This window comes from Nilaparvata lugens, chromosome 11, assembly GCF_014356525.2.
Source record: "Nilaparvata lugens isolate BPH chromosome 11, ASM1435652v1, whole genome shotgun sequence".
Taxonomy (NCBI): Eukaryota; Metazoa; Arthropoda; class Insecta; order Hemiptera; family Delphacidae; genus Nilaparvata; species Nilaparvata lugens.
Window position 1 is genome coordinate 28432506 of NC_052514.1, and position 23299 is coordinate 28455804.

At 32.0% G+C, this 23299-nt stretch overlaps 2 protein-coding genes across 4 annotated transcripts in view; both read right to left on the reverse strand.

The window, feature by feature from the left end:
• The window catches only part of LOC111059733 (H(+)/Cl(-) exchange transporter 7), a 36629-nt gene extending 20004 nt beyond the window's left edge, over positions 1 to 16625 (reverse strand). The window contains exons 1-8 of one of the 3 annotated variants that reach the window (XM_039438054.1): positions 16154 to 16625; positions 14990 to 15134; positions 13964 to 14074; positions 13313 to 13511; positions 12066 to 12175; positions 11442 to 11585; positions 4634 to 4811; positions 70 to 201 (exon numbers count right to left, since the gene is read on the reverse strand). In XM_039438054.1, the coding sequence (XP_039293988.1) occupies positions 70 to 201; positions 4634 to 4811; positions 11442 to 11585; positions 12066 to 12175; positions 13313 to 13511; positions 13964 to 14074; positions 14990 to 15079 (964 nt within the window). In that variant the 5' untranslated portion in view covers positions 15080 to 15134; positions 16154 to 16625. Of the gene's footprint in view, positions 1 to 69; positions 202 to 4633; positions 4812 to 11441; positions 11586 to 12065; positions 12176 to 13312; positions 13512 to 13963; positions 14075 to 14989; positions 15135 to 15922; positions 16000 to 16149 lie in introns of those variants that run through there. The other 2 variants (XM_039438052.1, XM_039438053.1) reach the window with 2 other exon arrangements.
• The window catches only part of LOC111050958 (vam6/Vps39-like protein), a 31571-nt gene continuing 23390 nt past the window's right edge, over positions 15119 to 23299 (reverse strand). Inside the window, exons 14-16 of the mRNA XM_039437273.1 lie at positions 22391 to 22681; positions 21239 to 21333; positions 15119 to 15134 (exon numbers count right to left, since the gene is read on the reverse strand). Coding sequence (XP_039293207.1) covers positions 15119 to 15134; positions 21239 to 21333; positions 22391 to 22681 — 402 coding nt within the window. The remainder of the gene's footprint in view (positions 15135 to 21238; positions 21334 to 22390; positions 22682 to 23299) is intronic.

Genomic DNA, 23299 nt, shown 5'->3' on the forward strand with positions numbered 1-23299 from the left:
GGGTACTTGATGCCATGCATAAGGAGACTAGCGGGATTTGAATTATGATAATTGAAGTTATAAATTCACCTGGATGGCCATGGTAGGCACTCAAAACAATGTTCAGAGTGAATGTTGAGACTATGGAAGCAAAGAATATCCTCCACGTTAAGCTCTGGTTCCAAAAGCTAGCACCTTCTTCCAAGCTGAACAATACACCACCTGTAAAATTGGAAAATACTTTATCAATACTCCTTGAAATTACACTATAGGTAAATGTATTAGTTATAATGTGATATCATGTTAAAATAACGATTAACATGAATCGTCTTTATATAGTCTTTGTATATTTGGACTGTGAATTTTTGTGATCTTTATAAAAGTGTTTCATAACCTCATTTGGATTTTTTAACAAAATTAGGGAGAGGAACAGTTTTGGGTTTATCCTGTTGATTCTCTCCCAATCATTAATTGATGTTGATTAATGATTAAATGATTAAGGGTTTACTAAGATTTACTAGATTTGGAGGTCTTATGATTCTGTTTTCCAAGCACAGAGTTCTTAATATGTCGTCATTTGAGATTTATTGAAGAGCTTGAAGATAAAAATAATTCAATAGAAAAATTGAGAAGATAGAAAAGTAGGAAGGAATCTAGGGTCGTATTGATGAAGGACTAAAATAAATTCCTTAAATAAATTCATGTCAGACATCTATTATGGAATGAATCAGCCTCATAGATCAGGACCTCAGGTTTATTTCTTGATATTAAAAAGCTTTCGATACAGTGCAACATAGTATTCTGTTAGAAAAATTATGTATGTCGGATATTCGTGGAGTGTCCAACATGTGGATGAAGTCTTATCTGTCATGCCGGAAGCAGTATGTGTCAATTGGTAGTTGTACTAGTGACTTGGCAACAATTGAGTATGGTGTGCCTCAGGGGTCGGTTTTGGGTCCAATTCTATTCTTAGCATATATCAATGATTTGTTCTCCAACACATTCAATGGATCTTAACATCGTTTGCTGACGACACGGCATTGGCATATTCTGCCAAAAGTGAAATTGAACTACAGGAAATGATCCAGCTTGACCTAATAGATCTACGTTGCTGGTTTGATTGTAATAAATTAGCACTCAATGCTACTAAAACCTGTTATATTAATTTTTCATTATCAGCTCCATTCATTTTACTGACCCAATCAAGTATCATAAGATGGCTGTAATCATCCAAATTGTAGCTGTGATGTCATCAAGCAGTTGGATTTTGTCAAGTATTTGGGTCTAACTCTTGATTATGGGCTGACTTGGAATCTACATATACAGAAAATCAAGATGTACCTATTATATTGCTAAGAAGATTCCATCAATTGAAGCAATTCTTTCAGTGAGTATTTTACGTGTCATGTATTTTGCATTTTTCAATTGTCGACTGGAATATGGAATCTCTTGTTATGCGTCTACTTTCCTATCTCATTTTAAAAGCCTAATCACACTGCAGAAATCAGTGGTAAGAGTTATTCATGGTGTGAATAGAAGGACTCATACCTTTCCAATTTTCCAACTGTTGGGAATCCTCCCTTTTAGATACATCTATGTGCTGAAGGTGTTATCCTTGTTTTACAGAATGAGTGGTAGTATAGGACTTTCAGCTAGACCCATTAATGAAGATGATCATCGGGTGACACGTCAATCAATGCAACTGATGTTGAAAGTCCCAAAGCCAAATTCCACTACATTTCAAAGATGTTTTCTATTTCTCGGACCCAAGTTTTTAATCTTCTACCAAATGAAATTAGAAGTGAGAGATATTACAGGAAATTCTACAATAAATTGAAAATTTGGCTATGGCTTCAGTCACCAATAGAGTTAGAAAACCTTTTTAGAGTGGTGGGCTGATGATTTCTAATTTGAATGAATGTATAAGCTTTTGCAATTTTCCCTTCCTTTTCTCTTGAAAAAAACCTTGTGATTTTCCTCTTTGTTGTACTTCCTACTTTTTAAATACAAAATTTCTTTTTTTTTCAAATTATTCTTATGATGTTTTAGGCTCCAATTAATTAAATCATACTAATTAAATTATACTAGTGATACGGTATATATAATACTAATATCTATATTCATTGAAAATTAAATATGTCTATGATTGAAAAACATACTTGTGTGTGATTGTGTGTGTGAATGGGTTTTTTTTCAACTCCTACTCACGTACGAAAGCTTCTTGCTTTTTTGTGAGTAGTAAAACATTATTGTTTCCAATAAATTTTATTCCATGGAGCTTCAAATTTGATCATCTCCATCATCCAGTTGAAGCTATATCATCCAACGTCATACATCATACGTCAGTATCATCCAACTGATAATCAGCATCACGGTGGTTTGGTTTTTTGTTAAATATAAATTTTTTTGTTGTTCATTATATCCACTGATTATTATTTGCAGCTAGTTTTATAATTGTATGGATTTATCAAATTTGATTGTAATGAAAAATAATAAATTTGAATTTGAATTTGACTAGCAGGTGACCCATGCTCCGCATGGGTCTGATTAAAGCACTTGAAAAACTGAAAACTTGACGTACTGAAATCTTGAATAACTGAAAATATGCCTATAAACGTCCTCGGTAAATTAGGAATCTATATGCAAAATTTCAAGTTATTCAGTTCAGTAGTTCAGACGTGATGATGCGTCATTCGTGAATTTCCTGATGTGTATAAGCCGATTCTTTCCTTTGTTGTATTAAAGATTTTCTATTTAAACGTCCAAGAACGTTTTGATAACCAATCAGAATTGTTCAACTAACTGTTGGAATTCTTATTGAATTATGTTGTTGGTCACTAGGTAATCAGAGAACGATGCTTGGCTAAGAACTTTCTTATAAATCGTTTATAAAGCCCTGAGAATTTCATCAGAAATATAAAATTAACAATTCAATCTTGACACACGACATTTGCGTGTCAACAATCATATGTATTTTACTTTTTAATAAAGGCACTACTTATTGCACAACAATCATATGTGTTTTACTTTTGGATAAAGGCACTATTGATTGCACAATCATGAATCAGAGTTATGAGATAGTCTGCATAAGACTCAATATTTGAATTTATTGAAAATTAAAAACTTCACAAGATTTAATATGTCACTTATCTAATTGAGAATTGAATTTTCTTTCATATGAGAACAAACACATAATCGATCTAAAGTGGATATTTCTTTTGAAAGATAAGCCATATGAAAACAAGCACATAGTAGATTTAAAGTAGAATATGGCTAACGAAAGATAAACTGAATATGTGAAGGCATCTGCAAAAGCATCAAAATTGCCATAACAGAAATCGATGATTATTGAAGATTATCTGAGGATGACATCATCCTCGCGAATTCTCAATTATTTTTCAGTCGCATATCTTGAAAATCATTTGCACAACTGACATAGCCATTATTGCGATTTCGCAACAAGTCTTACTAAACATTAAAAATGGAAATTCGTCAAGGAATTTCTGCGGATAAGCATGAGATTCCTAATTTAGTTTACACTTTTATACGATTTTAGTTATTATTGAAAAAACTGTGAGGAAAAAAATAATCAACAAGAGATGGAAAGCAGACCATAAAGTGTCTAAGAAATGATGAAACTGTCATCAGAATCTCCAAGACTTCTTGTATTTATGAAATTCAAAACGTAATTTTTAAATTTTTTTATTGATGTGATAAAAGCAGACTAAATAAACAACAGAAGAAAGATGTTGATTGTGCAATCGAGTCTGAGAGAGAATAAAGCTAACAAACAGGAGTAGAGAGGAGGCGCAGACTCAAGGATAACATTCAAAACTCCCGGCTTTAAATACGTATCCTATTATAATAATATTTCTGTATATAATGAATACAATAAATTAATACAATAATAATAAATACAATAATAATATTTAAATACAATATATAATAAAAATATTTAAATACAATAATAATAAATTTCTGATTTTATGTATTTATGTATGTCCAACGGATCTCGAAAACGGCTCTAACGATTTTGATGAAATTTGCAATATTATACGAGGTTCTTGATATAAAAATTCGATTGCACATGGTTTCATTCCTGGGAAAACTCGCTGAAGGACATGAAAAGGAGAGTAATTATTCATCCTTGGAAAAACAGTTGATAATTTCGTCGTCTGTCGATAACGGAAGATGCGTGTGCCTGTGTGGGAGTGAGACAGAATTATGTTCAGCTGTTGAACTATTGCAATCAATCAGCTTATCTCACGAGAAGTATTATCTGGCAGTTATAGATTGATAGACTTGATCAACATATCTGATTTGTTGTCATGACCAACGATATGATTTTATTCAAGATCCATCATTTTTTATTTGAATTAAAGTACCTATATCAAAATTTTCAAAGTCAATCATTATTTTACAGTTGAACCAATGAGAGTTTACTCAAAGTTGACATTCAAGAGTTACTTCCGGTTGCACGTATGTCCATTAAATTTAACCGTGATTTATTTATGGCTGAATTCCACTTGAACCAATGAAAGAAGCGGATGAGGTTTTCAATCAGCATGAACGGTTAATCACGGTTAAATTTAATAGACGTGACATACAGACCTTCTGGGGACTTGTTAATCAATGGAAATTTGTTGCAACTGACCAACAGGAGCTCCAAAGGCGGCCGCCACCCCAGCTGCGGCGCCACCCGACACGAAATCACGCTTCTCGTGATCCTCCCGGAAATAGCTGAAAACTCCAAAGTCCCGCTTCAGTGTGGTGCTCTTTCCCTGCGATATGCCAGCCGCCACCACTGCTCCTGAGTGGATCATCGGCCCTTCCTGTCATTCAAAGCACAATAAATTCATCATTCAAAAATTAATTATTATAGTATAATTAATTATATTAATTATTATAGTGCCCTATTACACTTTGTCATTGAAAATATCGCATCTCTAGAGGAAAGCATGTATAGGGACTAACACCAAACTAAGCCCATGACCGAGGCTCCTGGAAGCGACTGACCCGAAACGCTAAGTGGGAAAAGGCTGAACACTGAAGAGGAGGAGGAGGAGGAGGAGGAGAAGGAGACGGAGGACACATGGGAGGAGGAGAAGGAGGATGAGGAGAGGAGAAGGATGTGGATGAGGAAAAGGAAGAGGATGAGGATGAGGAAGAGGAAGAGGAGGAGGAGGAGGAGGAGGAGGAGGAGGAGGAGGAGGAGGAGGAGGAGAAGAAGAAGAAGAAGAAGTTTTCCCTGTAAGGGACAGGGACATGTACAGTATAACAAAAAAATATACTTATCATGAGAAGTAGAAATAGTATGGCAGGATGTTCTCAAAAAATGAAAAACTTTTTATTAGCTGGGATATTTGAAAGCATTTTAATTTTTTTCGTTTACTAGGTAATTCTAGGTGACTATTCTTATCCTAATATCACCTCGATGATAAAGAACTTGAGGAGAGTTCCTCAGATCGGCCAGATTTCAATTTGTCTTACCTATAAAATTAGATGAAGATAACCTCATCTCTCCTATTCTCGTTATCGAATAATTCCTTTTCCTTTTTCTTCTCTCACTTCATATCTTCATCTCCTTCTCTTCTCTTCTAACTTATTTCATTTGAACAAATATTAGTTTATCATTGAATTCATGATTAGATTCCTCATATTCTTGTAAATGGCGGATGATGCCCAAGCTTTTAGCTTGTTCGTGGATGATGGAAAGTGCATTGGTGAATTAATGAGATGATCAAAAATCGATGCCTTCGGCGGGATTCGAACCCACGAAGCAGGCGGTGCTAGCAGATCGAAGATTGTTACGCTCCTTACCACTAGACTAACCCGGCCGGCTAAAAGGTTCTCTCTAATTGTGTTTCAAAAATAGGTTTGGTTTTTACTTTTAAATGGCATTATTTTGATATTATTCGAAATGTTCTGATCATTTTAGAAAAACACAAATAACGCAAATTTGAAATACTGGACACAATTTGAAATACACTCATCGTAAGTTGAGCGAACTGTTTCTAGTATGTTGATTTCAAGATGTGCCTCTTATTTATCTTGATTATTTGCATTTATTTTGAGTCTTGAACCTTTCTGCAAGTTTATTTTCATTTGTGCATCTTTTATTTTCCTATTCGAGGATGACTGTTGAAAAACTATTACATTGAAGAATAGGAATGCTGAAATAAGATTAAGCAAAATTAGGCTAAATTCAATATGTTTGTATATTTGAACGATTGGAATCGCCAAAAAGTTGGAGAGGTGTCACTAGTCGGCACAGAAATGTTAAAAAACTGATAAAAATGCACCGACACTCGAGCTGTCTAGTGTGAACTGTTTAAAATTAAAAATTGATGATTGGGTAATGGAAATTGAGGTAGGATTATTGGAATAATGAGAAAATTGACATTGGGATAACTGCAAACTGAACAGACCGTCCTAGTTATACAGAATATTGAGTCGCGAATATTGAATTTTGCCACTTTCTAGTGGTATGATAATATGAGATGAAAATATTTAATGACTACATATTTACAAAGTTAATGAAGGTTTCCGAGGCAGCAATATTTACTCATTTTCCATGAGATTTGAACTGAAACAGAGCAAACGTTCCTTCATGTGTAAGTTTTTGTTTTCATTAAACCCCCGTTAATTGGGTTGTAAATGGAAAATAAGTGTAAATGGATGGTGAATGCTTATACTAAAGGACTAGATAAAGTATCAAAGAAGCCGCGGCAAATTTGAACAAAACAAACTTTACGTGTTTCAATTTATATTTCAAGTTAGATTTGATTTCTTTCAATATTCCAATAGCTATAAAATAATACTAAAATGAGGATTGTTTTCTGCTCATGGCAATTGATAACTACCTCAATAACCATGAGGAAGTTCAGCATAAAATGAGATTATAATTATTACCAAACGTGTCTAACACACCAACAAGTGTTCGTAGAAAAGTATTATGTCACCAAATAATTGCCCTGAGAAGTTCTAATCATGAAACTTCAACGTAAAACATCAATAAGACTTACGTAAGCATTCATATTTCATTATCAATATCAATCCATCAAGTCATATTATTGTCAAGAAAAGCATCAACTCACAAGGTTTCGTCGTGGAACACATTGAACGATTCAAGTCAAGGACTAAATATGATATCTAATCAACTCTATATCGTATTTCAATTTACATTTCTCAACTTCATTTGTATTCAAGTTACTTTCATTTTCATATACCTCATTCAACATCTAATTGTCTTTTTTTCTTAAGGGCTACTTTTGAATATAAATAAAAATATAGATCTGAGTACCCTTTTTAGATTATTTCGTCACGGCATGTTTCGGCTACTAATGCTATTTTCAAGACTTGACTTTTACGTTTCAGACATTTTCAAGTCTTGACTTGAAAACGGCATTAGTAGCCGAAACATGCAGTGAAGAAATAATTTAAAAAGGGTACTCAGATTTATATTATTACTAGCAGGGAACCCGTGCTTCGCTACGGGAATTGAAAGATAAAATTATTTTTGTGAAACATTTATAATCTGAATCCTATCAAAATTGTTATAATCGTTTTTGAGATTAGGCCACAACTTGGCATGAAAATTATCGAGTCAAATCATTTGAATGATTAATTAATGTATTGGAAGTGCTCTGTAGAATAGTAGTCCATTTGCAGCGAATTTTGTAAAATATTGGGCGGGGCTTAAGAGTTGACCTCGACTTTATTCATTGGAAATTAATATTTCCCGTTGACAGTCATCAAATAAGCAGTGATCATGTTATTTTTGTTTTTGCTTGATGCAATAGAAGACTAAATTCCAAATTAAGTTGATTCGGAACTTCATGACTCTGGTGCTTCTTATTCTGGATATCTTGCTTATTCTGGAAATTTTGGCATAGCATGTCGCTTACTTTTGTTTCACTTATCCAAAAGTGTAAAAGCAGCCAATCCACTGATTCCTTCTTCCATGGAAGTCCATTCATAATAGTTAGTATAACTTTTATTCTGGCTGATTTCTCATGTCCTAAACTTTACTATCATAAAGATTAAAATGATATCATTTTAATGTGAATTTGCATAAATCTGAATTGAGTTTATTCAATCACTTTGATTATTGACTACCATTGTATGATTTCTTTCTTTGATCTTAGCTTGAAACTAAAAGCTTAGGGATGAAAATTTGGATGTAAACTAACATGTAATTCAATTTAATTTCTATCTAAATTGACAACTTTAGTATTTACTTGTGATCTATCAATATCAATCGGTTTGTCTTGTGTCATGTAATGACATCATGAAAGGAAATAGGAGCAGCTGATGGAATATTATGTTTTTTTTCGATTTAGTTTTTAGCTGATTTTAAAACATGAAAATATCAGGCCCAGTAGCACAAAATCCTGTTCGATTTCAATCAGGATTAAATTTCATGAGAATTAATCAGAGCAGGGTTTTTTCTAATAGAAGGCTTCTCTGATTGATTATCGTGGTATTTAGTCCGGATTATGAATTAACAGACAGTGCAACTGGCTCTCTCAAGGCCATGGCTGTGTACAAACATAGAGCAACAGAGGAACCAATACAACAGAAGCTGAAGAAATTAGTTGCATTTCTATCACCTTAAAATGAACATTACATTCAACTACCATATGTTTGGAGAGATCGATTTTAAATTTCTTTTGCTACCATACGGTCACTTTCTAAACCTATTCTTCCAGATGTTCATTCCATGAATACTTTAAAATAAGGTCGGCCAATTTGGTAACTCATCTACAGCTATCATAATCTTTTTCATTTGCTCACACTCTCTTACGTTTTCAACAGACTATGGAAAACTTTTTTCTGATCAGCTGCTACTTGAGGGACTAATAATCCGTTCTCAAGGAGCTTCAGCTAATTTTCCCAGAGTTGAAACCTGTTCCAAAAAAATGTTTTTGTCGCAAACCCACTATATTCCTGATTTAATCAAAATCGTTAGAGCCGTTTTCGAGATCCGTCCAACATACATACATACATATCCACAAACACACATATTCAAACAGAGATTGCTTGCTTAGTATAATTGACTTCAATGATTATGATTTCATTAAATAAGAGCTTATTTCACATAATAATAATAATAACTGGTATAGAAATCAAAAATGTCAAACATGATTGAAATTGGAACAGTAGCGTTCATCAACATTATTATCTTCATCTGATCTAAAGTAACCAAATTATAGTAAGATTCACATCATTGTGTCAGCATTGTTTGAATGGGGAGCATTGATGCTGTCTGTCGGATATACAAACAAAATTAGGCTTGATAGAATGGGATCAATTGATGGAAGCAACTCCCGTTATAAAAGTTTGTTTTATGAAAAATAAAAATTATCTATACTCCCAGGAATAGCTCTGATTGAAGCAGCAGTGCCCAATTTTATTTATTTATTTGAGTATTACAATAGTGCGATAGTATCCCTCTAGCTGTAAGCTATTTGAGAGATATATAAAAATAATCCTTTACATACAATAAAAAAAATCAATAACAATAATTATATTTCTTAATTAACCTGATTATATTTCTTAATTTTTTTAACTGATTGTTCTCTTTTGTCCATTGCACCATAAATTAACTCAACTTAAACTGACTTAACTAAACGAAATAAGATTTATAGAAAAAGACTTTACTTGGTAAGCGACAATTAACAAGATAAGCACTCTGGGATATCACCTAATGTTACTCACTCTGAACAAATATTTATTAAATCATAATATATCTTCATTGAAAAACTAAAATTATTTTAAACTCAAAAAATATAATAGATAGTCAATAAAAAATACATAAACTCGAACAAACACAACAAACAAAACACAACTCATTTCCTGAAACTAATCAAAATGATTTATCCTTATGAAGTGCACTTTGAGTTTTGTTTGAATCTCATTCTTACTCTGTAACATTGTCAGCTCTAATGGCAATGAATTTAACAGAAATGGTATTCTGAATTCTGGAGCTCTTTTAACATAGGCATTATTATATCTCTGGGTTCTATAATTCCTATGTCTCAATGTATATTCTATTTCGTTCATTTCTCTATATTCGTTCTTATAGTAGTTTCGTGACAAATCTGTGAACCTGGCTAAAGCTTCCACCGACATAATGCCGAACAAGTGACGTTCAACACCATTGAAAAGTGTTTTTATTAATCTTTCTACGGCCCTATGCAGTGGCTGTTTTATATATTTGGGTGCTAAATAATGGATGGTGATTCCGTAGAAGAGAGTGCTCTGCACCATTGAGTAGTAGATCATTCTTTTAGTAGTAATGGGAAAGTGATAGCTAATTCTTGAACATTTATAAAGAGCAGCTCTCATTATTTTCAAAAGTGATTTATTATGGGATCTGAATCTCATATCATCATCAAACATTATTCCTAAATGTTTTAAGCTGTCGCAAAAATCAAGTTTTTGACAATCACATCCGTTCATGTGTGGATTGTCTAGACATTCTGCTTCATGACCAATTAACTTAACAAATTCATTCTCATTGACATTAAGTCTTTGATTTATGGATACTATTACTTTAGTCTTTTGTGAGTTTATTTTTAAACTATTATTAAAGAAATATTTAATTGCCAAATCCAGATATTTCTGCATTAAACCTAACCCTGCTCCTAAATCTTTATGTATTATATATAAAATATTATCATCAGCATATTGCATAACTTTACTTTTAAATTTCAGGCTTGCGAAATCATTTACATAAATATTGAATAAGATCGGTGATAGTATGCTACCCTGAATCAATCCGCATGATTAGGAGTCCCAATCAATTTGTTCTCGATAAATGCATTATAATATTAGTTCTTCAACTTGGTGCCAACCTGAAAAAATTATTAATTTAGTTGCCAGTTAACAACTGTTTCGAAGAGTTACTCTCTCTAGATTATAGGTCTATAGTAACATATGATATGGACATTTTCAATTATTATAATTAAGAGATTGGGAGAAGAAGAATATACATGCTAAAAGACGAACTTTAAACCCTTAAAAACCACCCTTAGCATTGAAATATCACCAAAAGATTTCTTAGTAAGCATCTAGGACGTATATAAGGAATCTATATTCCAAGTTTTGTTGCAATCCATCCAGTAGTTTTCCAGAAATCGTGATCAGTGAGTGAGTGAGTGAGTGAGTGAGTCAGTGAGATAAGAATTTTATAAGTTTAGATTTATACCTTATTTAACGTTATTATTTTTCATCCCGAATTTTGTAACTGAAAAAATCAATATAACAAATCCTATTTGTGAATAGAAAAGATCTGTCAATATGAAAAATTAACTATTGGCAATTATTATTTTTACCTTTTCTAATGTTTCAATTATTTTTATTCTTATTCACTCTAATCAAATCTATTTATAAGATACTATTTACCTCATTCGACTAATTTTCTTTTTGTATTCAACTTCATTTGAAATTGTGCTTACCTTGCCACCAGCTAATCCACCAACAACTGACGAGATAACACCGATGGTCTTCACAATCAGTGTCTTGATACGAACGATTCGAGGCATTTTTACACCATTCAGGTAACATTTCACCTGAGGTATTCCACTTCCTAAAGCGATTGGCTGTAAAAAAACAATGATTAATACTTGTATAATTCTGAAGTTACAAGATGAAATGACTAACAGTAGGTTTACTGAACCTTTGTGGTTGATAACAATAAATTAAGAACTTAGCATACATGACATCTTAGTCGAACTGTATTTAATTGTTATAGAATGAAGAAGAATGGTTCTAGTTTGAAATAAAATTTTCAAATCCAGAACATTAAATTTTAAAAACATATGTAAAACTTCGACTAAGTCATCATTGTCAATATTGTAGAACCGTTCCATAATGGAATAAAAACACACATATGTTGTCAAATTCAACACAGTGTTATTTGGTACACGACCATGGTTTCGTGACGAAGATGAAGATGTCAACTTGAAAATGTGACCTGTGTGGTCACGAAACCATGGTCGTATACCGAATAAAACTGTGTAGAATTTGACAACATATCTAATTGTTCAACTTATTAACGTATTAGAATATCTATAACTCACCTCAACATAAGTAACGAGCAGAGAACCTATTATCACAGTTATAACATTGATTCCAGTCCAAATAAAAAACGGAATGTATAAGCAACTATTCGCACTGCAATCATCCATATCTAAGATATTAGTTAAAGAAAATATACATTAATATACATGATCACGGAAAAGTTAATATATAAAAATAGGTTTGAGGTCGGCAATGTAACTGGATAACTACACATAAATAGGATTTTATCAATAAACATTAAACAATTGAAAAGTAATTATTCAAGTTCAATGAAAAATTCAGTTATTCAACTTTTACGTGCTTATTTGACTTGATTATCAACATTTTAATGTGGCAGCTATGTCATGCCTTTATGACATACATCAGATATAAGTAGATTCAGTTTTAATTCAAGGTTTTTGTATTCAACAAACACTTTCATTACATTTTCTCAGAATCGACCAATAGATATCATAGTGTTAAGCTTCAACTACTATATAATAGCTTTTCAAATCACAAAGAGTGTGGAATAGGATAGATGCATGAAAAATTCAATCATATAAACCATTTTATTAAATTTCCCTATATCTAGATGAATTGAGATGAATGGAAAATATTCTTTAATGATTGTATCTTACCCTCAATAAACTCGCATGAAAAGGGAAAATAGCTCTCTTAGCTTGAAATATTCACTTTGTATAAGCGAGTGATTATAAAAAAGACTGTGAGGTAGAGTTGTCGTAAAGGCACAGGAATTCAACGATTCATGATTCTCTATTAAATATCACAGGGTTTCTCCCACAGAAAATGAATTAGATTTAAGGATAACCTATTCTATAACCGATCGGTCCGCGATAACAGTTTTTCTCAAGCAATAAGTCACGTTTTACCCTCTTAATAATAAATTAATAGCTATTCTACTGAATATTTTTGAAATACACAATGCTTTTTTGAACTAAAATAGTTAGTGAAATAGTCTAGGAATGGCAATTATCTCTCGACTGTTGTTGACAGTCTTAGTGCCGGTTGCACAACAACCGGTTAAATTTTAACCGTGATTAATTCCACGAGAACCAATGAGAGAAGCCGTCTTTTCAATAACACCTTCTCTAATTGGTTCTCGTGGAATTAATCACGGTTAAAATTTAGCCGGCTGTTGTGCAACCGGGCCTTAGATTCGGAAATGAAAGCAGTCTGACCAAAATATCATTGTGACGTATGTTGCCAAAGACTTATTAAGTTATAGCTCATGCAATGGAAAGGATACATCTCTTGATGATTGAGTACTTCAAATTTGATAGTTCTTCTATCGAAATGTCTATGAAGATACCAACGAAAGCTGTGAGCACTCCAATCGCCAAGAATATGAACCATCTTGCCAGACTTTTCTTCACCACTAGTTTATATCCTTTTGAAGTTTGTTCATTTATTTCCAAAGAGTTTTCACATGTTTCGTAGTCGAGACTCTGGAACAGAAAATAGGTGAATCATAAAAAGCGTAATGAGAGCTATTAATTTCCAAGTTGGTATACACTTAAATGGGCGGAATTAAATTCCTTCCTAGCTAGATGATTAGTTGGTATGATGCAACAATATTTTAAGTGAGCCAACCTTGATTTTGGTATCAATATTAATTGAAGGTTAAAATCAATTAATATTAAGTCAACTTAAAATGAATTTTCACAAAATTGAGACTCACTTCAAAGTGTTGTAGCATTACAAGGTATTTTGACATCACAACTATAGTGCATTAAAATGATTGGGAATCGAGAATTTATCAATTTTTTATATATTTAGTAGTAATAATTACCACTTAAACTGTATAAAGATTGTATGTTTTAATTGCAATGAATTTAAACTAGTTGAATGAGAGGAATCTTTGGTACTTTTTAATATATTTCAGGAAGAGAACACTCACCTCAAATTTTGAATCAATTATATTTAGACTTCCAATAACAATTGATTCGGTCATTTGTGATTTACTCACAGAATGACGATGATTTTCTATATTGCTTGCATCATCAAAATCCTGAAAACGAAATTTCATGTTTTTTTTATTCAATTTTCTATCTTACAAATAAAACAAATTAGATGCCTCTCTTCCACTAACAATTCCGCAGAACTGTGGAATTTACATTTTTCAAGTTCATTTGATGATAAGAATGATTTCATTTCATGATAAAATCGAGAAATTAGCTTCTGCACAGAAACATTCACCTTTAATAGACACCAATATTATGTAAAAACCCATCGAACATTTTTATGAAGTATTACATTATCTTTGTAGCTAATTTTGTAAAGAAAAAGTTTTTGATAGCATAGCATATATTTGAATTGTTGTACATTAATTTATCTGCATTGAAGTAAATATGAGTAAGATACGAGTATTGAATGAATTCCTCAGGTGGTACGGTCTAACATCAAATAAAATAAAGTAATAGGCCTAACCACTTACATTTCACATAGAATCAGACTCTATGGCAGTATGAATTCATGATTGAAGTTACTGCTAGGAAAGTGTTTTGGCATAACTTGATTCATCGTGATTTTTGAAACAACTTCTTAACAAAATTTCTAATAATTATAAAAAAAATAAATTTTTTATAATAATTTGAAATTAACTACAGTGATAATAGAAAAATGTATATTAATTTCTTAAAATATTTTCAGAAAATGTTAATTTTACAGAAAATGAGTTTTTATTTTCTTCATCTAATAAATCTTGTTATTCTGATATTATATGAAAAAAATTGATCATTCAGGACTTACTTCCATCTGTTTTCAAAATATTTATGGAGGAATTGTGATGTCAAAGACAATTTTCTCCAAATTTTTAAATTTTAAGGTAACATTCAAGTGAAACAGAAGGGCCAATTTGAATTTACGTGATCTGGTAACATTATGAGTTGAATAAATTTTGATAAGTTGCTTAAAATGCTCTTACCTCGGGGTACTCTTCATCTCGTACCAGAGGCTGAGTGTCTGAATAATCTAAATTTGAGTGATTCATTCTTTCTTTTATTGCCATTGTCATTCAGAACTAATAAGAATTTTACAAAGCCATATCACCACATTACGTCACAATAAACCTGAAAAGTATTAAGGAAAAATTAAATTTTATATTTAAGTATAGTAACATTTTCTTGAGACCGTAGAGTATAAATGAAATACTTAAAGACGTTAAAGGATAATTGGGAAAAGGAAGCTTTGCTTTTGGAGGGCGTGACATAGGCTACATAAAAGTATGTATATCAAGTTATATTATAACTTAGGTAAATTATGATTTAAAATTCATGTAGGTATCGAGCTGGAATATATCTATGTATATTAGTTTTTAGTTTGTCTGTGATGGGCAGATAACAGACTTTAGCTAGCTTATATTAAATTTTCATTATATCAAATACTATATTTTAATAATAATTTGCTGACAGTTTAAGTTCTGAGCACATAGCTTATCATCAGCAGAAAAAAGCTGTTTTTAGCCTATTAAAAAGGCTGATATTATCAAAAAATAGAGCGCAGAGTAGTAAATTAAAAGTAAAAAAATTTACGGTGCCGTTTTATAGCCAATTCGTATCATGTTATCATGACATAATTGATAAATACAGCTAACTGGTCGTAGGGTCAAATATCCAACTTGTGAGCTCATCAATACAAAATGTGGAGCGTAGGTTATCTTATTTTTTAAACCTGAATGCTGATTTTCAGTTGCCAACTAAAATATGTGCCAAGTTTGTTGAATGATGTTGCAAAGCAAACGAGAATCTACTGAGAAATTAAATTCTTTTAATTTTTTCAATGAATATGATAAGATATTAATTAAAAACATAAGAGGATAGGTTGTAGATTATAGATTTAAAAAAGTAAGACAACTTACTGTCTATAAGGCTGAGTTCAATGTTTGAAAAAGTCATAAACTATAATAACTGATGTTATGTCCATAAGAAACAAATCAAACTAAGCTACTTGTTGGACCTTCATAAATATTGAAGGTATGATAACTTTCAAATTTGGGTCAAGTGATAACTTCTGAGCAATTAATCTACGAAAAGACAAGGTCGACGATAGAAAAAACAATGAAGTTGAAAAGTTAGGATAACTTACTTACTTTTTTATAGATGTTTACTCAAAGTACAATTAATGCACTGACGCCTACTAAACTAATGAGACAATAGTTTCTCTTATTCAAGCCAGTTGAGAGGATTGTTTCGTATTAAATTTTAATAAAACTTTCCTAAGTTGCTCGAACAAAGTACTGTGATCAAAGACAGCTCCAGCTGCAAGTATATCCATCACTGTAAATAACTTTTATCAAAATATAATATGTTGCATTAATTGCTCAAGCAATGTTCTCATGGTGACTCATAAGATACGCCATAAACTCAGTCAATAACCTAGAATAATTTTTCCCTTATCACTCATCAAATACTGTAAATTGATAATAGTCTAATATTATGATGCTGCCTTCCTGTTTAGTAATTTTGACTTCCGAGCTGTTACTTGACTTGTGAGAGATCTGAAACTTGACATTAACTAAAACTATATTATTTTATAACCTTCAAATTATAATGGACACTTGTCACTCTGGACAGTAGTCAGCTGAGATAAAACAGCTGTTGCAGAAACTCCACAATTAGACCAGTTATAGAGTAGACACTGCCCATTGTATATACATACTAAAAGTCGATGAAGCCAACATCTACTGCCATATCTCCAAATCGTTACGTCAGCATCAGATAGAAAACTTTTCTGTAGAGTTTGTTTACATTGTTTTCCATACTAGATTGTGTCTATTTCAGAGGGATTTCACCTTTTCAATAAATAATAATTCACATCCTTCTGAAATAGACACAATCTGAATGTTTTCTTTCCGATGATGACGTCATGATTTGGCGATATGGCAGTAGATATTGGCTTCAGAGGCTAGACTTCCCAGCATGTCTATTCTATCTATAACTGGTCTAAGGCCTTTCCAATGCCAGCTCTTACTTGAAGTTGAAGGCTGCCATTGAGGTATTTTAGCGCGAGAAATTCAAAATTCATAGGGAAGAAAATGCTGTTTTGGCGCTGCAATACAGTTTAATATTAGCACAGAGGAAAGAAACACTACGCTTATTCCGTGATATTAGGCTGTTCAACTAAGGGTATATCATTTATATGATTTAAAGCGATTTTGAAGTTACCAATAATCGATTTTCCAAGTCCTCATAATTGATAGTCCTGTAGATATAATATAGTTTTAATAATTCACTGACATAAGTGTATGGTAAGTTACGGTAATTGACATTTTGCCTTTACTCAAATGTAAGTTAACTGCTATTTAATTTTTCTGGTTTCCATGACAAACAAGCAGTGTTTCAAAACGAGGTTATTATAAATAACCTTATTCATCTAATAACATAGGCTTTAAAAGTTTTGTGCTTTGAATTTTCATAAAAATGCAATTTTTTCGATCATTTATAAATAGTGTTCTAATATTTTATATTACAATATTTTATAAGTTCTAACATTGATAAATAGTGCCATATTTTAGTATTGTATTTTTCATCTATACTTCCTCAACTTTATGAATTTGAATAAAATTATAATTTTATAATTCCAATAGGTAAATGAATTAATTAGACATTATTTCCGTAATCATAAATATATCAAAGTGATATTTGTATACCGTAGTAGTAGAATTCATAAGTTTCTGGCAAACTTTAAACTATTATTTCATAGCTCATGGCATTAAAGCTCTAAATTTTTATTCAAATACCAAATCACGAGCTGAAATGGTAGTGCTATAATTAAATTTACAGCCAAAATAAATTAATAGGTACTAACTTTATACATTAGAGTAGTCTACAACATTCAATAAACTATGTATATATGTGGTAGAGTAATCAAAGTGATAATTTGAACAATTTTAAAAAATATGTAATAATTTTAAAATTGCTTTATCATTATTTTAATGATACAATCCTTGTTCAACTAGATTAACTTATAGATCAATGGATAGCTTGACATTATTATACTCAATAAATATACAGGATGAGAGTATGAAGTAACAGTATTTAAGAAATACAAATGCAGAAGGCTAGTTTGAATATCTTTACTTTACTGTTACTTTATTCGTATTCCTCATATCAAGATTTACAAAATGGCAAATTCAGATACGGTATGTAATATGAGCTCTAGTAGTGGAGTTAAGCATGTTTGAATGATGATTAGGCAGACTTAAAATCATGTGAGAGTATTCAAGATATTTCAAGCACAAAACAGGCATCAAGGTCTATTTTATTATATTCCAAGGTTCATTTATTATATTCCTAATAAATCACATTTCAGATTCTTTGAATGGTCTAAATCAGTTAGCCTAATAGAAATATTACTTCCTCACCCAGACTTTTTTGTATTAATTCTTGTTTACAAAACAAGTAGGCTACCAAAATATTTAGGCCATTTTAGTAATTTAGCATATTCTTTTATAAACAGTACTGCTACTGGTATACAAAGGATAGAACTAGAATAAAAATCTCTAATAATCAGACATTAAATGTATAAAAATAAATTTTTACTAACTTGTGTTAGTAAACTTACCTAGGCTACCAGGCCCATAGTGAGGTCCACGTTATAATGACAGTATTTGATCAACTTTGGTTTTGTTATCCTTGTCTATCATTCGACAAAGCCGGTAGTACTATCCATTTCTAGGTCCAAAACGATGCCAACTATGTTTTCGACAGTGTAGAAATATAATTAATTAATTCAGAGAATCGGCATCGCTATTTTTCTATCTTTATCCACTGCCATTATAATGTGGACCTCACTATAGGTAAGAACTAACTTGGGCCTTATTACAATCAATTTATTTGAACAAAACCTGCAAAAATTAAATATGAGTGGTTGCAAAGTTTCAAACTATCATAAATGAATAACAAGTGAGCAATTAAAATTAGTCTCAAGTATTATTAAACGTATTGCTAAATTGTTTGTAGTTACATGTGATACGAAATGTTGACACTTGACAGTTCTATTTGATCTGTTATTGCTACAATTTATAGCTGAACAAAACTTTGTCATTGCTGGTAATCTAACCAGCTATGTTTCCATCGTTTCTATGTAACCAGAATTTATGGAAATTTCAAATAATTCAATATTTATCATTGATTAATTCACCATCCACAAACAAATCACCACTTATGGGCTTGTAATAATCTTCCAGGTTGACCCCTCAATGGCCGATTTCCACATGTTTAATTCCAAGTAAGACACTAGCGCTGCATGTGAGTCTATGCATCTTTAAGGTCTTTGATTGGAACAGGAACAATTTACTGTACACAGAAAGTACACAATGCAAATTTAAAGGAAAGGTTTGGAACATTATATTCAAGGTGATAAAATTAAATAGCAAGAGAAAAATGTTTAATTTTCAACTTTTTATAAACATAGTTTTTCTACATTTATACAAGATAAATAAATTCTGATTGAATAAGTATTTATAGGATGAAATTTATAGAGTAATATTAATACAGCATACGGTACTCTTTGACATCGATATTTTTATACTATACATAAATATAATATTATATATATGAAGATTTCAATGTCTAGTATATAAATAGGTATATTTACAAATGTTCAGGGAAAAGTTTCATTAGGGTAGCAGATAAAGTCTTTATTTCAGGTTAAAACTTGGAATTTAGGATTGTATAGACCTACTTTTTTCAAAGTTATAAGACGTACTTCCTTAAAAATGTAAGTATAGTAGTTGTAATTTAAAAATTTTGTCAATCAAAATTTCAACAGAGAAATTGTTAAAAAATAGTAATAGTTTCTCATAATCTTGGGAGAATAAATGTAGGTACCTTTGATTTCCAAAGCGTTTCTTGCACACAGGACATATGTTCATGTCAGTCATGGTGACACTCTTGCTCTCATGATGCATCCTCATCTCTTGAACCTGGGAAGATAATAAAGAAATTGATAACATTTTTGAATGTTCACTCTTCAGCTTAATTGTATTACTTAAACTCTTCAGCTCCTGTCTAAGATGTAACTATGTAATCGAGAATAATTATGCAATAGAGTGCACCGACACCTAGCTCTTGCTTCTGGGTATTGACTTATGGCTGGTAGCGAGGAGAAGTTGTATTCCTTTTTTTATAATTACTTACTTATGAAATGTAGATAATGATTTTTGCATGGGTTCACGAACTGCATGACTTTTTTTTCCTTCTCATTTTTCTATTTCTATCTTGTTTTTGAAGTAATCTATATTAATTTTTACTGTGCTCATCTATTATACTTTTAGTTTTACATTAATACTTACCGTATAGTTCATTCATGTACAGTGCTATTTTGTTTCGTACCACTATGGGTCTTGTTAGACTCAGTGGAAATTGTCATATTGTATAAATAAATGAATAAATAACTATTGTAATTACAGTACTAAAGAGCTAACCATTTCAGAAGTCAAAGAAAAAGCTACAGTTCTTCTTACGACCCTTTAGTATGTGGCCACAGAAAAGCCGACTCCGAGAGTAAGAAATAACTCATCCAGTCTATTTTGGTGGCTTTTCTCACCCTTGGCCTCTTCTAAACCGAGTTAATGGCGACGATAAATTAAAAGACCCGGTAATAATGTAAGTTTGTTAGCCGCAGGGGAAGAACAAGAAATCTCCAGTCCCCTTCAACTCCACAAGTAATATTTTCCAACTGTTCCAACCCCAGCGATAAATTGGTAACATTTATTACACTTAGAATCCATTATGTGGTGCTCTTATCTTGTCGCACTTATAAATCTCTCGCAACTTTCCAGTATAGTGGCTGAGGCACGGATTTCTTATGACGAGACGTTAGCTATAGCAAGAAAAGGATCTTGAATAAATTGATGTATTTTCTACTAACTCGAAAATATTACTCATCCTGTCAATGTAATTGTTCAGTTATCATAATCTCCATAGGTTATTAATATTACTCAATATAGGATGAGGATCTGATATTGATACGCTACAGGATTTACTGGACCATTCCTGTTGAAGTAAATTTGGGAAAGGAATAAAATGAAAATAGTAGCTCTTGTAGTATTCTTTCTTGTACACTTTTTATCACATCCAACCTTAATTTAATAGGAGGCCTGATGATTTTTAACACCACACTCTATAGCAAAAAAGTGAATATTAATCTATAATATAATAAAGGAAGGAACCTTTGATTTCCAAAGCGTTTCTTGCACACAGGACATATGTTCATGTCAGTCATGGTGACACTCTTGCTCTCATGATGCATCCTCATCTCTTGAACCTGGGAAGATATTAAAGAAATTGATAACATTTTTGAATGTTCACTCTTCAGCTTAATTGTATTACTTAAACTCTTCAGCTCCTGTCTAAGATGTAACTATGTAATCGAGAATAATTATGCAATAGAGTGCACCGACACCTAGCTCTTGCTTCTGGGTATTGACTTATGGCTGGTAGCGAGGAGAAGTTGTATTCCTTTTTTTATAATTACTTACTTATGAAATGTAGATAATGATTTTTGCATGGGTTCACGAACTGCATGACTTTTTTTTCCTTCTCATTTTTCTATTTCTATCTTGTTTTTGAAGTAATCTATATTAATTTTTACTGTGCTCATCTATTATACTTTTAGTTTTACATTAATACTTACCGTATAGTTTATTCATGTACAGTGCTATTTTGTTTCGTACCACTATGGGTCTTGTTAGACTCAGTGGAAATTGTCATATTGTATAAATAAATAATGCAATATGTATTTGTACATGTTTGAAGAATAAATAATTTGCTCTACCATCTTCAGCTACCTACTTCTGCTATCTGGTGGAGCCCCCCAAAACAAAAAAAATCAAAAATACTAAGTTGGAAATAAATTGGAAGTTGTATTTGTTCAAATAAAAAAATTAATGAATAATTATTATTAAACGTAAATCCCAAGTAAATGCTGTAAATCACCCCGAAGACTTCTTCTACTGCAAATATTAACAACAGGGTAAACAGCTAGATGGAAATCCGATGAGCGCTACTATAAAAAAGTTATAGCCCAGGAAATTATAATTTCTCGGATTTCCATCTAGCTGTTTACCCTGTTGTCAGTATTTGCAGTAGCAGAAGTCTTCGGGGTGATTTACAGCATTTACTTGGGATTTCTGTTTAATAATAATTATTCAAAAATACGAACATTGGTTACAAATGGCGATACATATAAATTGTAAAAAAAAAAGATTTCGACACAAATTGTGGAAGCATACTTCCGATAAAGAAAAAGACTATAATAATTATAGTCTTAATTTAGTAATATTATTTGAGAGGAATAAATGATTTCAAAATACAATCCATACCTGCAGATGCTCAGCATATAGCAGCCCCTTGAGCATCTGCGTTCTGCGCCGGTTGTTGAGTTGCGTCTGCAGGCTGGCCGACAGGAAATGTTTGATTTTGGTGAGCGGAATGTTGTCAGGCAATCGATCGAGCACAGCCAAAGGCGGGATTTTGTCGGCCTTGCGTTCCAGTATTTCCAGCGCTTTGTCGACATTCGGTCGACCCATCTTGTCTGGTCCAGTGGTCAGGCCACCCAGCCATCCGGAAGCCGTCGGTGGATCGACCAGGAGGCGGATTAGTGGTACAAACACCTGACACAATTATCAAATTAGTGCAATGGGAAACAAGGAACGAAATGCAAATCTTCTATCGGTCCCTATCTTCAAAAAAGTATAGAAAGATATAATAAAATATAATATTTTTTGATATCAGAAAAAGATAAGAGATTAGCGATATCTGATAGAATATTACATAAGTGAATTAGGCAAAAATTTCAAAATATATTCAACTGTTGCAATAGGTTCTATTGCTATTGCAGATTTTTGAGATATGATTTCAAAAAATAAAAATTGACTTTGTTCATTACAAACAGAGCTGTTAATATTAGAGATAGGGAGAAAGCATTCATATTTTTGGGGTTGTTTGAGATATTCGTCATAAACTCAGTAGCACTTGCCTATTCAAGGGTTTAAATATTACTATTAGAGTATTCAAATAAAATATTACTAGAAAAATGTTTAGAAAATTCAATGTTAGTAAAACACAGTACTTCTAAAATTGATGAAAAAGAATCAAAAAGCATTGACGAGGAATGCGATTAGAAGCTATTGGGCTCCAATAAGTAACGACGAGCCTAGAGGTATGGAGCGTTGACATTTCAGTGTATCTTGGCTGCATATCATGGGTTCGATTCCCATTCCGTCTAGCAT